General features: G+C 43.7%; 1 protein-coding gene across 1 annotated transcript in view; it reads left to right on the plus strand.

Moving 5' to 3' along the window:
* Nucleotides 1-8,733: 8,733 nt before the first annotated feature.
* The window catches only part of lmx1a (LIM homeobox transcription factor 1, alpha), a 27,071-nt gene continuing 16,203 nt past the window's right edge, over nucleotides 8,734-19,601 (plus strand). The window contains exons 1-3 of the mRNA XM_029708230.1: nucleotides 8,734-8,867; nucleotides 10,455-10,508; nucleotides 10,968-11,145. Of these exons, the coding sequence (XP_029564090.1) occupies nucleotides 10,478-10,508; nucleotides 10,968-11,145 (209 nt within the window). The 5' untranslated portion in view covers nucleotides 8,734-8,867; nucleotides 10,455-10,477. The remainder of the gene's footprint in view (nucleotides 8,868-10,454; nucleotides 10,509-10,967; nucleotides 11,146-19,601) is intronic.

The following is a 19,601-nucleotide window of genomic DNA, read 5'->3' on the forward strand; positions in this document are numbered from 1 at the left end:
TTTTTGGAGTAGTTTTGTTTGTGATGTTTCTCATGCCTTTTCACAATGATTAAACAGACTAGGTGGTACTATATATCACACATTCATATAGAGTCAGGTCCAAAATTATTGGCCCCCTTGATAAATACTGAGCTATATTGTATGCGCCAAAAAGTATATAACAATTATATTATTTTAAACTAATACATTCCTCAGCAAAATAGATTTTGTTTAACAAGTAACACAAAAACAATCTCTAAAAGACAAGGGTCAAAATGATTGGCACCACTGTTTTCAATACTCCAGCACTCTCCCCTTACGAGGATAACGACACAGCCTTTTTCTAAAATGTTTTATGCGATTGGAGAACACATTGGGAGGGATCTTAGACCATTCCTCTATACAGAATCTTTCCAGATCCTTGATTTCCTTTGGTCTGCCGTTATGAGCAGCCCTCTTCAATTCAAACCACAGGTTTTCAATGGGGTTCAAATCCGGAGATTGACATGGCAATTGATTTTGATTTTGATTTTGTGGTTAATTAACCATTTCTTTGTGGATTTTGAAGTGTGCTTGGGGTTATTGTCTTGCTGGAAGATCCACTTTTGGCCAAGTTTCAGCCTCCTGGCAGAGGCAACCAGGTTTTTCTGGCTAAAATATCCTGTTACTTGGTTCATGATGTGTTGACCTTAAAGGGCCCGAGGACCAGTGGAAGCAAAATAGCCTCATAACATCAAAGCTCCACCACCGTATTTTACAGTAGGTATGAGGTTATTTTCTGCATATGCCTCTGTTTTTTGACACCAAACCCTAACACTGGTGGGCGTGGCGAAATAGCTCTATTTTCAAGTCATCTGATCATAGCAGCGCCTGTTTGCTAAATGGCACAGGCACTTGGATTGGAATGGTGCTATGGTCAGATGATCGACAAAAATTGAGTTAATTGACCACACAAATCAACATCTCAGACTCCGGACTTGAATCCCATTGAAAACCTGTGGTTTGAATTGAAGAGGGCAGTCCATAAGGGCAGACCCAAGGATATCAAGGATCTGGAAAGATTCTGTGTGGAGGAATGGTCTAAGATCCGTCCCAATGTGTTCCTCGATCTCATTAAACATAAAAATCTCATAAAAAGGCTTAGTGTCGTTATCCTCACAAAGGGAGAATGCTGGAATATTTAAATCTCTTTGAGAGATTTATTAAACAAAATCTCTTTCTCTGAGCAATTCTATTAGTGTCAAATTATATATATTTAGCATATAATAATATAGCTTAGTATTTATTTTATTCTTTTTTTGCTCATCTTTATCAAGGGTACAAATTATTTTGGAACTGACTATGTGGTTTTACATCAATCAGTGTAGGTTTACCCAGGTACTGCCATCTGTAGTACACTACTGCCGTCTGTAGTACACTACTGCCGTCTGTAGTACACTACTGCCGTCTGTAGTACACTACTGCCGTCTGTAGTACACTACTGCCGTCTGTAGTACACTACTGCCGTCTGTAGTACACTACTGCCGTCTGTAGTACACTACTGCCGTCTGTAGTACACTACTGCCGTCTGTAGTACACTACTGCCATCTGTAGTACACTACTGCCGTCTGTTCCCTTCAATGAGCCACTAAAGGTCTTGAGTAGGTCTACTGTATGTAGACCTACCTGTAGTTCTCAGCGCTCGTGGGGCATTTAAGCCCTGAACAGCGCCTGACAGGCAACCCTGTCTCCAGGATGCATTCAGCCCCCAAGACCAGAGCCAATCTCATGCAAGGAACAACAAGCTGTCGAGCCACATTCAAACCGAGACAGAAAGCTTAAGCCTAGAGGGAAAAAGGTAATATGGCTAGCTTCTTTCAAAATTAAGGCAACTTTATAATGATATATCACTGATACTAAGACTAATTTGTTGTAGATTAGCGATCTTTTTGTGTTCGTTAGCTAGCTTGCTGGCAGGGCTGCAAACAAGCTCACTTGGCTAGCTAGTCTTGTGAGCTACCTAGCTAGTTAGCTAGGCAGTCTTGTTAGCTACTGTAGCTAGCTAGTTATCTATGCTAGTTGTTATCTTGCGTAACTGATATGCTTATAATTATAAGGGACACTTCATGTTTTGTGGATAATATTTACATTTACAGAACTCCATTCCTGACAGGCTGATCAGATTAGCTTTCAGCCTCAGAGCTTGATCAGATTCAATAGCAGCCTCAGAGGCTGATAAGTCAAGATGCTGCCTTGTACAGTAGGCTGTTTCATGAGAAAAGCTCCTTGCAGGCATATTAACAGTCAAAGTGCCTTATAGGCTGATGCATATGATCCAGTGGGATCTATTCCCGCCAGGCTGATCAGATTCAATAGCAGCCTCAGAAGCTGATAAGTCAGCATGCTGCCTTGTAGGCTGTTTGAATGAGCACATGTTTTGTCTATCTATATGAATGGGCCAAGACTGATACCTGACCTTAATTGTAGTCATTATTCAATCAATGATTGGATGTATTACTTTGTTTCCCTGATGTTTCAGTCTTTGTCTTATAGCTGTGTGATGGTTGACTGTGACATTAAAGAAAAGAAGGTAATCGAATCAGTCTTCCCACAGTCTGCAGTGTTACTATGCTGGTTCCTTGTAGCCTATTACAAGTAAGTATTATGAAACTAACAGCCTCCTTTCAAAATTCAGCATCACAATGATTAGTTTAAATATTTACATATGAACATGCTTGCCAGGCTAATTTCCAGGCTAACTGGTTTACATAAGACTATAGTGGTCGCAATTGAAAAAGTTGTTTACTCCCCCCCAAAAAGTAGACATAACAAGAAGGTTGCTGAGGGGAGGACGGCTCATGATAATGGCTGGAATGGAATATAATGGCTGGAATGGAATATAATGGCTGGAATGGAGTGTGTAATGGCTGGAATGGAGTGTGTAATGGCTGGAATGGAGTGTGTAATGGCTGGAATGGAGTGAAGTGATTGGTATCAAACACATGAACACCATATGTGTTTGATATCATTCCATTGACTCCATTCCAGACATCGTTATGACCCGTCCTCCCCTCAGCAGTCTCCTCTGGTAAGAAGGGTATAAAATCCTAACTGAAATGTCATTTTCACTCAAAGGCTGTACACCGTTGGCTTTAATAAGACAAGAAAGGGTCAGCCTTAGGTATCCATCAGCAGGGAACGCTGTGGTAAGAGGAATGATGTCTCTGAAGCATAACAGTACAGTAAGCTACGCATCTGATGTTGTCTAACATAATACTGTTTCAATTTAACAGTGCACTCCTTAGTCCTAATGTAAACATAACGGTAGCCCTGCCACATGATGCTGAGGAATGAAGTTGGACAAATGTTGACCTATAAATGTTTTCTAGGTGGTAAACGTTCTGCCCGAGGGGGAGGGGCCTGAGGTGGAGCAGAGAGGTGAGAGGTAAACGTTCTGCCTGAGGGGGAGGGGCCTGAGGTGGAGCAGAGGGGTGAGAGGTAAACGTTCTGCCCGAGGGGGAGGGGCCTGAGGTGGAGCAGAGGGGTGAGAGGTAAACGTTCTGCCTGAGGGGGAGGGGCCTGAGGTGGAGCAGAGGGGTGAGAGCTCAGTTGGTAGAGCATGGTGTTTGCAACACCAGGGTTGTGGGTTCGATTCCCACGGGGGGCCAAGTACGAAGAAAAAAAAAATGTATGAAATGAAAATGAAATGTATGCATTCACTACTGTAAGTCGCTCTGGATAAGAGCGTCTGCTAAATGACTAAAATGTAAAATGTAAAATGTAGGTAAACGTTCTGCCCGAGGGGGAGGGGCCTGAGCTGGAGCAGAGAGGTGAGAGGTAAATGTTCTGCCCGAGGGGGAGGGGCCTGTGTTAAAGTTGATGTTTCTATTCTTGTTCATATTTGACATTGGCGGAGTCTGTGGAGGCGGAGTCTGTGGAGGAAGAGGAAGAGGACAGCCGCTTCTCCAGTCTGCCAATAACTAGAAGCATGAAAACAACATATTAGAATCCTATCTTATTCCGCAAACATCCCTTATGGTCACATGTCTTGTTGTGCTTCTCTTCAGGTTTATGTCCTAGCCCCAAACCCAGACCACCCTGAGGACTTTCTGCTTTAGCTGTGGGGAGATCACTTCTCTGACCAAAACTACAAAGGATTCCCCTTGTTAACATGTCTCCTGGTGAAATGGATTGCACTTTAATTACTATTATTTAAGCACTGTTGTTTTGTTTTTTTGTTGCTATTCTAACACACTGGTTCTTGTGTACATTCTGGTGTTATTTCTCCTCCCAGTGTGTGTGTTCTGATAGAAACACTGTGGAGGCAACGTTGAATTAGACCTGTGACAATAGATTCACTACTGAAGATGATGGCTTTGTCTCGTCTTACTTTGTTCCCTATTAAGGACACGACAGACCAACACTAACGTTGGCCTTGCACAGCAGTTGCACAACCTCAGACCACAGAATATTGGCAGTCATTTTCAACGAACTGCTCACGGCTGACGTCTCCTGTTGGTCTGTTTTGTCCTTTACACACTTGAGTCTCACCAGTTCCAGGTAGGGCTGTTCTACATGATGTCCCTCACTGGTGACTTCATAGATGTACAGCTGCAGACTGAACATTCAGATCACTCACCACAGCACACACTAGGGCCGCATTTTTAGACAGGCAGCCTAATTCTGATATTTTTGCCCACTTTTTTGGGGTATTTTGACCAACCAGATCTTTTGCCAGTAATTGGTACATGAAAAATGTACATGATCAGTAACCACTATCCAGCTTCTGTTCTCAGTTGCTCTAATCTGGTACAATGAAGTGTAATGGTGAGTAGTGACTGGTGCTAACTGTCCATGAACAGAACATTCCGGTGGTTCTTGTGTAGCACCATGCGCGGGACATCGCCATGCTTCTATAAATGACAAATGTCTGAATCTGGTCCCAAGTAAATAACTGTCAAAGACAATGGTGAGTATAAATGGGGGGTATTTTTATTTTAAAAGGCTGTGTCACGGCAAGGAGAAGCGGACTAAAGTGCATCGTGTGTGTCGTTCCACATTTTATTTACACTGTGAAACTATGCAATACATACACAATAAACTAAACGAACAAAAACAACAAACCGTGACGCAGAGTGAAACACACACACTACTCAAAAAAACAATATCCCACAAACCCAGGTGGGACAAACACCAACTTAAATATGACCTCCAATTAGAGACAACAATGACCAGCTGCCTCTAATTGGAGATCATCCCAAACAAAGCCCAACATAGAAATTGTAAGGGCTGTTGTCGGAAGAAGACCAAGGTGCAGCAGAAGATGTGTTCATCATTAGAATTTTAATAGAACAACGTGAACACTATACAAAAACCAAGTAAACTGACAGCCAAAACAGTCCTGTCAGGTGCAAACACTAACAGAAACAATTACCCACAAAACCCAAAGGAAAAACATGCTCCTTGTGTGTGACTCCCAATCAGCAACAACGAGCTTCAGCTGTGCCTGATTGGGAGCCACACATGGCCCAAAACAAAGAAATCCAAAAACATAGAAAAAATAACATAGAACGCCCACCCAATGTAACACCCTGGCCTAACCAAAATAAAGAACAAAAACCCCTCTCTATGGCCAGGGCATTACAGAAATATAAAACTAGAACAACCCAACATAGAAAATCTAAACTAGAAAAAAAAACTTTGTCAGGACCTGACCTAATCTACCATAGAAAATAACATATTTCAATGGTCAGGACGTGACAGGCTGCTTACTGTATTCCATGCGCTCTGAGTAGATATTTAGTGCATGATAATCATGAATGAGATGAGGCCCCTTTAAGACCATCTTGTATGTAAGACTGATTACTATCTGATTGCATGGTTCATCAAAACAAGTGCAACAATATTTGCAAAGTACAAATTCATTGTTTTCAGTCTATCAAATTACTTATTTCCAGTTTAAGTACAGCAGCTCAATGAAAAAAGACAACCGACTAGAAGCCTCACAGGAGACAGAAAGAAAGCCAGGGGCATGTTAAGTGAAACACAACATGCAGAATGCAGTTTGAAATGAGAATGTACAATGTGGACAAACCATCTATTATCCAATAGGGTGGCATTGTAGACGTTATTCTATGTACTGCATTTCTATCTGCAGCATTATGAAAGATGCTTGTAGAAAAGCATACCCCCTACAGTAGACATTTAAACGTGTTAACCCTCTCGAGGCTGCCGGCCCAGAAGAGCATACCCCCTACAGTAGACATTTAAACGTGTTAACCCTCTCGAGGCTGCCGGTCCAGAAGAGCATACCCCCTACAGTAGACATTTAAACGTGTTAACCCTCTCGAGGCTGCCGGCCCAGAAGAGCATACCCCCTACAGTAGACATTTAAACGTGTTAACCCTCTCGAGGCTCCCGGCCCAGAAGAGCATACCCCCTACAGTAGACATTTAAACGTGTTAACCCTCTCGAGGCTGCCGGCCCAGAAGAGCATACCCCCTACAGTAGACAATGTGCTTGTTCTCTAGAGGGATGACTTGAGCTTGGCTTTTCACAAATGATTTAACCTACAAAACATCTCAACTTCCAAACAACTGATCCATGAACTGATCCATGTCATACAAAGGTTAAGACATCTGAGAGTTGTCTAGCTCAGAAGGACCTCCATCAACAAGCAGATTTACATTTTAGTATTACGGTTCAGGATCAGCATGGGTTGGCATCCTTCTACAGGCACATAAACAATCAATCAATGAGAGTGTACACCTGAAATGACCCTCCATTCCCACTACCTTCTGCCCAGGACTAATAATGTACTATACAGGGAATAGAGTGTACACCTGAAATGACCCTCCATTCCCACTACCTTCTGCCCAGGACTAATAATGTACTATACAGGGAATAGAGTGTACACCTGAAATGACCCTCTATTCCCACTACCTTCTGGTCAGGACTAGTAATGTACTATACAGGGAATAGTGTCAATTTAAGACACACCTACTTCCTGTTAAACTTCTATTCCATGATATAAACAGTGAAATATAAACAAGAAGTGTCTTGTGATATAAAAAAAAAAGGGTTGGCATATTAATTCCAAACGAACCGATAACTCGTCCTTCCTATTCACAATTAGAGACATCAGATTTCTTCATCAACATCATCCCTTAAATCAACAATTGACTGGACTGGACTGGACTGATTCAAGTAAAATAAATCCCTCTTAAGAAATTAAGACAAAATCTCAATTTTGCAGGAGCTGAAAGAAAGCTGAACCCCCAGCCTGAGCACTGTAGAGGAACTCTAGCTTTGGGTATGGAGTGACTGAAGGGACAAAATGCACACAGTTACACCCAGGGAGAGCGATATGGGACATACAGATCATACACAGCAAAAGTCTCAATAATACTACATTATTTTATTTTCATTAAAGACCCAGAAGAAGGATTAAGAATGACACAATAAACAAGAGTTGAATATGCATGCAGTCTGTTCAGTCTAATTTGAATAAAGGACATGTGGGAAACTATTCTAGCACACAAACACAACAGCGTAGAACATAGCAGTGAGACATACATTGAAAGGAGAGAGAAGGGAAATAGATACCATAGTCTCATAAAGTGAACTGATTGTAAAGAACATTGAGGTTTCCATCCTTTGGACACAGTGTGTCTGTTAGGAGAGACATTAAAAAATAAAAAATAAAAGAATTATGTGAATACCCTTGTAGAACAATGGGACCCACAGAGTAGGAGAGAGTGAGGTTGAGCCCAGAGAAAGGGATTGAGGAGGGGATATAGGTGGGCTTTCCTTCTGAGGGGCCTTCGGCATGTTTAGGTTGGGCAGGTTGCCTGTGCTGACTGGGTTGCCCGCGTTCTCTGTGTTGTTGGCTGTGCCTCTATGGAAGCCACTAGGCTCACAGCACACTGGCTGGCCACTACAGTCCTGCTGCCTGGACACCTAGCTAGTCTGGAGCGGAACAGGGAGCTGGCATAGAGGAGGGAAGGGGTTCATTCAGTCAACAAGGAACCATGAATGGCAGAATCCTGATTTATCATCTTCTGAGGCTGCTGTTGAATCTGATCAGCCTGGCAGGAATAGAGCACATCCACTGGATTATATGCATCAGCCTATAAGGCACTTTGACTGTTAATATGCCTGCAAGGAGCTTTTCTCATGAAACAGCCTACTGTACAAGGCAGCATCTTGACTTATCAGCCTCTGAGGCTGCTATTGAATCTGATCAAGCTCTGAGGCTGAAAGCTAATCTGATCAGCCTGTCAGGAATGGAGTTCTGTAAATGTAAATATTATCCACAAAACATGAAGTGTCCCTTATAATTATAAGCATATCAGTTACGCAAGATAACAACTAGCATAGATAACTAGCTAGCTAACAAGACTGCTTAGCTAACTATTGTTCATCTACAACAAATCAGTCTGATATAATATCAGTGATATATCATTATAAAGTTGCCTTAATTTTGAAAGAAGCTAGCCATATTACCTTTTTTCCCTTCAGCTTTCTGGCTTCAGCTTTCTGGCTCTGTTTGAATGTGGCTCGATGGCTCGTTGTTCCTTTCATGCGATTGGCAGGGGTCTGGGGGGGGGGGGGGCTGCATGCCTGGGAGACAGGGCTGCCTGTCAGGCGCTGTTCAGGGCTTAAATGCCATACGCGTGTTCTCAGCTGTAGAAGCTGACAATGTGCTGTGTGTTGTATTTAAACGATAGAGGAAGGAAATTAATATCCAGTGCAAAGAGCAGAGGAAAGTATAAAGAACAGAATCCTCCGAATTAAGATGAACGTGGGTGAGATGTGACTGGGAAAGCTTCCGTAGTCCTGGTCCCACCTCCACTCGTGGGACTCCGGGGTGACTGGCAGGCGAGGTGATACACCGGGCAGTGCCACCGGTGAGCGTTGCCTCTAGGCTAGGCTACCTGTCGAATTCAGGCGTTTATCTACATTTATCCAGCTTCGTTTTTGGACGATTGTATTGTCGATACTGAATATCGTATGCTCACATTGTAGTAGAATGGAAATATGCGATAATTTCCATGTGACCCATTTGGCCCAAGTAACAAATGTAGCTATTCTTTTTTACCATTATTGTTTCGTTTTCATTTCCAGAGAATAGCGATTACATGGAATGAAAATAAAAAGAACCAGCCTAATAATGTAAATTAGTAATAATGACTAATTAAATTAGGCCATAATGATGTTTGTAGCCTGCATCAAAATAATCAAATGGTATCCTAATTTCTTAAGATAAGTTTTAGCCTAGGCTACATTTAAATTATTCAGTAGCCTTAAACAAGAAGCAAACTGCAAGACATATGTGCCACCATGTTTGAGAAATATTTTCCTATCGAAAAGTAAACCTGAAAGGACAATATTGAACAGCTTTAGGCTTATAGGTAGGTTCAATCTTCAATATCAAATAGAATTTTAGATGACAAATGTGTCACCGTAAATGATTCAAATGTCCTGAATAAGCATAATACATAGGTGAGGTTATAAGTAAATCGTTTTTCTTTTATATTCTGTTTTGCAAAAGTATCCTTTTATTCTAGATTCACATACGCATTAGGCGTTTTATTTGTAATTAAAGTAAGTAATGTATAGTCTTTAAGCTATATGAGGTGTGCTGGTATTAACTTCGTATAACATACTCCTGTGAGGAACTTGCCAGGGTGCGCAGGGAGTCTGAGACGGAGATGGGGGTAGAAGGAAAAGGGATGGAGAGAGAGCGAACACTAACAATGTGTAGGTGCTCTCTCTGTGTGTCTCTCTCTCTGCCTCTCTGTCTCTCTGCCTCTCTTTCTGTCTTCTGTCTCTCTGTCTCGGACTAATAGGTGAATTGATAGATAAATGCTCAATAACAAGGAGCAGCACTAAGAAGAGGAATTGGAAACGCTCGAGTCGGCTGGGAAAGTTTTCTCCGGTCTTCTTCATCCAACACGACCAGGACATTGTTTCCATCAATCCAGAAGAGATTAGAATGGAATATATCAGAAAATAGATTCTAAAATGTCGACATAAACAGAAGAGCATCCTGGTAATGTCAAATGTTTTATTTTTATTTAACCTATTTGATTTCTATTTCCGCGGGTGTATTCCAGTTTTCATATGCGGTCTATACACACCGTTCACATCGGTTTACATATATATTTATATTTCGGACACTGACTTGCGCGTTCTGATATTGCTCATTTTTATATGTCTTAATTCCTTGTTAATAACGTTTGGATTATGTGTTTATTGTATTGCTAGATATTGCTGCATTGTTGAAGCTGGAAATATAAGAATTTCACAGCGCTTGAGATAACATCTGCAATAATGTGTACACGACCAATAGGCCTAAAGGTTGATTTGATTTGAGTTCGACCTATGAACTCAACAGCAACATTTTTTTTTAATGAAATAAAACTGAATCAATGATTGACATCTCAAGAAGGATATATAATTCCACAAGGCTGACAATTATTTTCTCCTCGCAGAACTTTGTTGGATACAAACAACGATGGGGGAAGGACATCCTGCATCTCTACTTGGTGAGTATAGGCAACTACGGAATTTAATAGGCTTAACAAAAAAACTAACAATAACAAAAATCACTTTAAAAACATTGCATGTATGACTTTTAAATACGTTTTTTGTTAAAATTGACTTATTAAAAACGACTTGTTAAAATAGACTGCAATTATCACACGTCTATAAAATATTTTTTGCAGCAAAGTTGTGATGCATATATATTTTTTACAGCAGGTCACTTTAGATAATATTTATATGTTTAATGTTTAAATTACGTATTTGTTGAGCCTAATATATATTATATTCTAGAAAATTGGGAGTCAACATTTATATTGCAATTGATTAAATATATAATGTTTTAGGTTTTAGGCTTTTTAAATAATTACTGATTCAATACTACACATATTTCGATATATAATAAAGATCAGGATTTTATGTTGGACTAATTATGCAAACGTTGTGGTTATTTTCTGGGGTAGATTTGACACAGACCGTGTGTGTAGGATGCCACTGCCTCATCCGTGACAAGTACCTGCTTAGCGTCATTGATGGCCTATGGCACGAGCAATGCGTCCGGTGCGTGGCGTGTGGCGACCCGCTCAAGAACACATGCTTTCTCCGGAACCAGAAACTTTACTGCAAGCGCGACTATGTCAAGTAAGTGTTGTTTTAGATTTAATCACCGTGCAGGGAAGGTTGATAACTTATCATCATTGAAAAGTTTCTCTTTTTTAATATGGAGTATGGCCTGGCCCTAGGCCTACTTGGTTTGTTCAAAACAAGTCAAATTTCCACATAGGTCTAGATAAAAAAAAAAAGAAAATACAATTTAGAGGAATATAATTGTAGCTTTGTTTCATTGCCGTTTTTGTTTGGCATTTGTTTCCATAATATAACATGATCACATAGACTACTTCTCTTTTAACAAACCATTTTCTCTTTTTGCCTTGACCACCGATGTTCTTCAATAGTGTATGTGGCCTCTGCCGGATGTCTTCCCAGGTCAGTAGGAATGTGTTGAAGTTAGAAACAGAGCTTGGGGGACAGGGACCGAGCAGGGGATTCCACCCCCTAAAGACAGTCTCTTATCGCTATTGTTCTCTTAGGAGCCAGTAGCCCAGTGAGGGGAGGAGAGAGTGAGGTGGCTGAGGGGTTAGGGATGTGGAGGGGTGAGGAGGGTGAAGGGTGAGGAGGGTGAAGGTGAAGGTTGAAGAGGGTGGAGGGTGAGGAGGGTGAAGGGTGAGGAGGGTGGAGGGTGAAGGGTGGGGAGGGTGAAGGTTGAGGAGGGTGAAGGGTGAGGAGGGTGGAGGGTGAGGAGGGTGGAGGGTGAGGAGGGTGGAGGGTGTAGGGTGGGGAGGGTGAAGGGCGAGGAGGGTGAAGGGTGAGGAGGGCAAAAGGGGTTGAGGGTGAACGGTGAGGAGGGTGAAGGGTGTGGAGGGTGTGAAGGGTGAGGAGGGTAGAGGGTGAGGAGGGTGGGGAGGGTGAAGGGTGAGGAGGGTGAAGGGTGAGGAGGGTGGGGAGGGTGAGGAGGGTAGAGGGTGAGGAGGGTGAAGGGTGAGGAGGGTGGGGAGGGTGAGGAGGGTAGAGGGTGAGGAGGGTGAAGGGTGAGGGTGAGGAGGGTGAAGGGTGTGAAGGGTGAGGAGGGTGAAGGGTGAGGAGGGTGAAGGTTGAGGAGGGTGAAGGGTGAGGGTGTGAAGAGTGAGGGTGTGAAGGGTAGGGAGGGTGAAGGGTGAGGAGGGTGAAGGTGAAGGTTGAGGAGGGTGGAGGGTGAGGAGGGTGGAGGGTGAAGGGTGGGGAGGGTGAAGATTGAGGAGGGGGAAGGGTGAGGAGGGTGGAGGGTGAAGGGTGGGGAGGGTGAAGGGTGAGGAGGGTGAAGGGTGAGGAGGGTGGAGGGTGAGGAGGGTGAAGGGTGAGGAGGGTGAAGGTTGCGGAGGGTGAAGGGTGAGGAGGGTGGAGGGTGAAGGCTGGGGAGGGTGAGGAGGGTGGAGGGTGAGGTGGGTGAAGGGTGAGGAGGGTGAAGGGTGGGGAGGGTGAAGGGTGAGGAGGGTGAAGGGTGTGAAGGGTGAGGAGGGTAGAGGGTGAGGAGGGTGGGGAGGGTGAAGGGTGAGGAGGGTGAAGGGTGAGGAGGGTGGGGAGGGTGAGGAGGGTAGAGGGTGAGGAGGGTGAAGGGTGAGGAGGGTGGGGAGGGTGAGGAGGGTAGAGGGTGAGGAGGGTGAAGGGTGAGGGTGAGGAGGGTGAAGGGTGTGAAGGGTGAGGAGGGTGAAGGGTGAGGAGGGTGAAGGTTGAGGAGGGTGAAGGGTGAGGGTGTGAAGAGTGAGGGTGTGAAGGGTGAGGAGGGTGAAGGGTGAGGAGGGTGAAGGGTGAAGGGTGAGGAGGGTGAAGGGTGAGGAGGGTGGAGGGTGAAGGGTGAGGAGGGTGAGAGGGGTGGGTGTGCTACTGTTCTTGTGCGTTGTGGCTAAAGCATTAGTAAATGCCAGTTACATATATTCCATGTTTCAGATAAGAGAATGTCTGCAGATAGATAGATAATGTAGGTAGATACTGGGGATAGATACTGTAGATATATAATGTAGATAGATACTGGGGATAGATACTGTAGATATATAATGTAGATAGATAATGTAGATAGAAACTATATATATAATGTAGATAGATAATGTAGATAGAAACTGTAGATATATAATGTAGATAGATACTGGGGATAGATAATGTAGATAGATACTGGGGATAGATACTGGGGATAGATACTGTAGATATATAATGTAGATAGATACTGGGGATAGATAATGTAGATAGATAATGTAGATAGATACTGGGGATAGATACTGTAGATAGATAATGTAGATAGATAATGTAGATAGATACTGGGGATAGATACTGTAGATATATAATGTAGATAGATACTGTATATATATAATGTAGATAGATAATGTAGATAGATACTGGGGATAGATACTGTAGATATGTAATGTAGATAGATAATGTAGATAGAAACTGTATATATATAATGTAGATAGATAATGTAGATAGAAACTGTATATATATAATGTAGATAGATAATGTAGATAGATACTGGGGATAGATACTGTAGATATATAATGTAGATAGATACTGGGGATAGATAATGTAGATAGATAATGTAGATAGAAACTATATATATAATGTAGATAGATACTGTATATATATAATGTAGATATATAATGTAGATAGATACTAGGGATAGATAATGTAGATATATAATGTAGATAGATAATGTAGATAGATACTGGGCATAGATACTGTAGATATATAATGTAGATAGATAATGTAGTTAGAAACTTTATATATATAATGTAGATAGATAATGTAGATAGATAGTGGGTATAGATACTGTAGATATATAATGTAGATCGATACTGGGTATAGACACTGTCAGAGAAGAGAATGTCTGCAATTCCATGTCAGTACAGGAACAGTACCCAGCTTCACTCACTTAGACTTCGTGTCCATAGATAAGAACAGGGGAATGTGAAATTATAAGTTAGTAAAGCAGAAATTCCGTATAGCTGCACCTGGAGCCATGATGGCATGGCACCTGTCAGGCCCGCTGCACTCTGTACACCCACCACGCTTTGACAGCCTGCCTGCATCCCAAGCTTTGTCCTTGACATGTCGGAATGTGTGTCGGAGTGTGTGTCAGAGTGTGTGTGTGTGCCAATAAACATTTGGGAAGACGTTTGGAGAAATTTTTTATTTCACTGATGACATTTCTTTAGTCTGTGGTGTGTCAGGGTCTTCTCTCTCAGTGTTACATACGTCAGGGTTTTCTCTCTCAGTGTTACATACCACTGTATGTCAGGGTCTTCTCTCTCAGTGTTACATACCACTGTATGTCAGGGTTTTCTCTCTCAGTGTTACATACCACTGTATGTCAGGGTCTTCTCTCTCAGTGTTACATACGTCAGGGTCTTCTCTCTCAGTGTTACATACCACTGTATGTCAGGGTCTTCTCTCTCAGTGTTACATACTACTGTATGTCAGGGTCTTCTCTCTCAGTGTTACATACTACTGTATGTCAGGGTCTTCTCTCTCAGTGTTACATACCACTGTATGTCAGGGTCTTCTCTCTCAGTGTTACATACCACTGTATGTCAGGGTCTTCTCTCTCAGTGTTACATACCACTGTATGTCAGGGTCTTCTCTCTCAGTGTTACATACCACTGTATGTCAGGGTCTTCTCTCTCAGTGTTACATACCACTGTATGTCAGGGTCTTCTCTCTCAGTGTTACATACCACTGTATGTCAGGGTCTTCTCTCTCAGTGTTACATACTACTGTATGTCAGGGTCTTCTCTCTCAGTGTTACATACTACTGTATGTCAGGGTCTTCTCTCTCAGTGTTACATACCACTGTATGTCAGGGTCTTCTCTCTCAGTGTTACATACTACTGTATGTCAGGGTCTTCTCTCTCAGTGTTACATACCACTGTATGTCAGGGTCTTCTCTCTCAGTGTTACATACCACTGTATGTCAGGGTCTTCTCTCTCAGTGTTACATACCACTGTATGTCAGGGTCTTCTCTCTCAGTGTTACATACCACTGTATGTCAGGGTCTTCTCTCTCAGTGTTACATACCACTGTATGTCAGGGTCTTCTCTCTCAGTGTTACATACCACTGTATGTCAGGGTCTTCTCTCTCAGTGTTACATACCACTGTATGTCAGGGTCTTTGTGGAGTTGTGTGGCTGCAGTTGGTCCACGTGTGTAGAATAACCTAGGTACTCACACTCAAACCATCAAAAGGAAATAAACCAAGGAGGCCAAGATGTAAAAATATATTTCATTTAATCAATGCTTGAAATAATAACAAAAGGTGCAAGTGCCACATGCTAAAAAGTTCTGAATAAAAAAAAGGAGAATGTGGATAGTTACTGTAGATAGTTACTGTAGATAGATACTGCAGATAGTTACTGTAGATAGATACTGTAGATAGTTTTGGCCCATTCCTCCTGACAGAGCTGGTGTAACTGAGTCAGGTTTGTAGGCCTCCTTGCTCGCACACACTTTTTCAGTTCTGCCCACAATTTTTCTATGGGATTGAGGTCAGGGCTTTGTGATGTCCACTCCAATACCTTGACTTTGTTGTCCTTAAGCCATTTTGCCACAACTTTGGAAGTGTGCTTGGGGTCATTGTCCATTTGGAAAACCCATTTGCGACCAAGTTTTAACTTCCTGACTGATGTCTTGAGATGTTGCTTCAATATATCCACATAATTTCGTCATGATGCCATCTATTTTGTGAAGTGCACCAGTCCCTCCTGCAGAAAAGCACCCCCACAACATGATGCTGCCACCCCCCCGTGCTTCACGGTTGGGATGGTGTTCTTCGGCTTGCGAGCGTCCCCCTTTTTCCTCCAAACATAACGATGGTCATTATGGCCAAACAGTTCTATTTTTGTTTCATCAGACCAGAGGACATTTCTCCAGAAAGTATGATCTTTGTCCCCATGTGCAGTTGCAAACCATAGTTTGGCGGTTTCTGAGCAGTAGCTTCTTCCTTGCTGAGTGGCCTTTCAGGTTATGTCGATATAGGACTCGTTTTACTGTGGATATAGATACTTTTGAACCTGTGTCCTCCAGCATCTTCACAAGGTCCTTTGCTGTTGTTCTGGGATTCAATTGCACTTTTTGCACCAAAGTACGTTCATCTCTAGGAGACAGAACGCATCTCTTTCCTGAGCGGTATGACGGCTGTGTGGTCCCATGGTGTTTATACTTGTGTACTATTGTTTGTACAGATGAACGTGGTACCTTCAGGCGTTTGGAAATTGATCCCGAGGATGAACCAGACTTGTGGAGGTCTACAATTTTTTTCTGAGGTCTTGGCTGATTTCTTTTGATTTTCCAATGATGTCAGGCAAAGAGGCACTGAGTTTGAAGGTAGGCCTTGAAATACATCCACAGGTAAACCTCCAATTGACTCAAATTATGTCAATTAGCCTATCAAAAGCTTCTAAAGCCATGACATCATTTTCTGGAATTTTCCACGCTGTTTAAAGGGACAGTCAACTTAGTGTATGTAAACTTCTGACCCACTGGAATTGTGATACAGTGAATTATAAGTGAAATAATCTGTCTGTAAACAATTGTTGGAAAAATTACTTGTTTCATGCACAAAGTAGATGTCCTAACCAACTTGCCAGAACTATAGTTTGTTAACAAGGAATTTGTGGAGTGGTTTAAAAAATAATTTTAATGACTCCAACCTAAGTGTAAACTTCCGACTGTAGATACTATAGATAGATAATGTAGATATATAATGTAGATAGATACTGTAGATAGATACTGTAGATATATCATGTAGATAGATAATGTAGATAGATAATGTAGATAGTTACTGTAGATAAATACAGTAGATAGATACTGGGGATATATGCAGTATGTATGTGTTTGTATGAAAGGGAGTGTCCAGGGAACTTGGCACGGGAGTCACAGCTCTTGGAGAACAAGGTGACTGCAGGAGGAAGAGGCAGCATGGGCCCTGGAATGTGAGAGGAGAGCACAGACACACACACACACACACACACACACACACACACACACACACACACACACACACACACACACACACACACATACAGACACACAGACAGCGCGATCTGGGGTAGAGCTCAACTGACACATTGTCAAAATGTGTTAAATTATCAAAACCCATCGGAGTGGCAACGGCAAGCTGGGGACAACATATGGCCCATTCAAAAGCGTCACTTACACAAACCTCCCCTCCCTAAATTCCTCCCAAGACACACACACACACACACACACACACACACACACACACACACACACACACACACACACACACACACACACACACACACACACACACAAACTATATCTCACACCTAAACTAGAGCCAAGCCCAAACAGAGGCAGAGTACATTATTTCTGAACAATTTAGTGATGGCCTCTCTGCCAAGCGACGAGACTGGAAACATCACACTCATTTACTCTGCCCAAAATGTTTCCTTCTCAGTGCATTGAAATGAAATCCCCTTGCAGCGTTGGCTATGGCCCTGGTTGGTGCTATTGGCAGGTACCCCGAAGGCAGACACACCAACACATCCCTTATACTGACCAAGCTGTGATCTTTTTGCTGTTTGGGATGTTTCCTGAGCCATAAAGATCCTAAAAAAGGACCACAGAGTTTAATGACAACAGAAAGACAGTTGGCATGTACAGGAAGGGCTGGAGGTACTGGCGTGGCACAGTTTTGCCCCCCCTCCCATGGAGCTGAGGGAAAAATATGCAGTTTTTAGACAATCTCAAGCTATTTTACACATTTTGCCAGGAGGCTGAGAGAAAATGTTGCTGTTGGCCATCTGACTTGTGGAGGCTGTGGGAGTGACAGGAGGGTCAATGTTTATGTTAGCCAAAGGAGCTAGCAGAGGAGCTAGCAGAGGAGAGAGGGGGGAGAGAGGGAGGAGAGAGGTGGAGGTGTAACGGGAACAGTAAAGAGCCATATGTTGGTGGGGCAGAGGGATTCTGACAGGAGAGGCAGTGGGTTTAGGGTGTGAACCTTTTAGGGATGGTGCCCACTTTGAGGGGGGCATTCCGTGCGGTGGCATCTGGATAGCCCCGTGCCCAGGTGCCTAGGTGCCCAATGGGATGACGCTCATTCGACCGTGAGATATCTGACCTGACCAATTAGCAGGGGGCCTCATGCCAGGTACCGCCCCCACAACTCTGTCTCGACCAAGAAGCTGAATCTATTTCACCAGAGAAAACATCCAATCGAGGCAAACAGCGCCGCTCTGTCTTAGTGTCTGTACCCATGTCATACTCTTTTTGGCCAGACAGTATCAGATACATGGGCTATACATACTGAGACAGAGGGGCGCTGTTTTGCTGGCTTGGATACTTTCTCCGGTGAGATTGATGAGTTGCTATAAAATATCAATATATTCAGATACAACGTATCAGATCTCAGAATTTCTGGGGCGGCAACTAGGGTACTGGCCGGTCCAGAGTTCTGCTACACATCATTGTTCCTGGGCTGGTCCAGGGTTCTGATACACATCATGGTCCCTGGGCCGGGCCAGGCTTCTGATACACATCATTGTACCTGGGCCGGGCCAGGGTTCTGCTACACATCACTGTCCCTGGGCCGGGCCAGGGTTCTGATACACATCATTGTACCTGGGCCGGGCCAGGGTTCTGATACACATCATTGTACCTGGGCCGGGCCAGGGTTCTGATATACATCATGGTCCCTGGCTGGTCCAGGGTTCTGCTACACATCATGGTCCCTGGGCCGGGCCAGGGTTCTGATACACATCATTGTACCTGGGCCGGGCCAGGGTTCTGATACACATCATTGTACCTGGGCCGGGCCAGGGTTCTGCTACACATCATGGTCCCTGGGCTGGTCCAGGGTTCTGATACACATCACTGTCCCTGGGCCGGGCCAGGGTTCTGATACACATCACTGTCCCTGGGCTGGTCCAGGGTTCTGATACACATCACTGTCCCTGGCTGGTCCAGGGTTCTGCTACACATCATGGTCCCTGGGCTGGTCCAGGGTTCTGCTACACATCACTGTCCCTGGGCTAGTCCAGGGTTCTGCTACACATCAAGGTCCCTGGGCTAGTCCAGGGTTCTGCTACACATCAAGGTCCCTGGGCTGGTCCAGGGTTCTGCTACACATCATGGTCCCTGGCAGGTCCAGGGTTCTGCTACACATCATGGTTCTGATACACATCATTGTACCTGGGCCAGGGTTCTGATACACATCATGGTCCCTGGGCCGGGCCAGGGTTCTGATACACATCATTGTACCTGGGCCGGGCCAGGGTTCTGCTACACATCACTGTACCTGGGCCGGGCCAGGATTCTGATACACATCATGGTCCCTGGCAGGTCCAGGGTTCTGCTACACATCATGGTCCCTGGGCCGGGCCAGGGTTCTGATACACATCATTGTACCTGGGCCAGGGTTCTGATACACATCATGGTCCCTGGGCTGGTCCAGGGTTCTGCTACACATCATGGTCCCTGGGCCGGGCCAGGGTTCTGATACACATCATGGTCCCTGGTCCAACACTGTAGTTTCTGTCTGGGTCTCATCCCACCT

This window comes from Salmo trutta, chromosome 22 (genome assembly GCF_901001165.1).
Source record: "Salmo trutta chromosome 22, fSalTru1.1, whole genome shotgun sequence".
In the NCBI taxonomy this organism is placed as follows: domain Eukaryota; kingdom Metazoa; phylum Chordata; class Actinopteri; order Salmoniformes; family Salmonidae; genus Salmo; species Salmo trutta.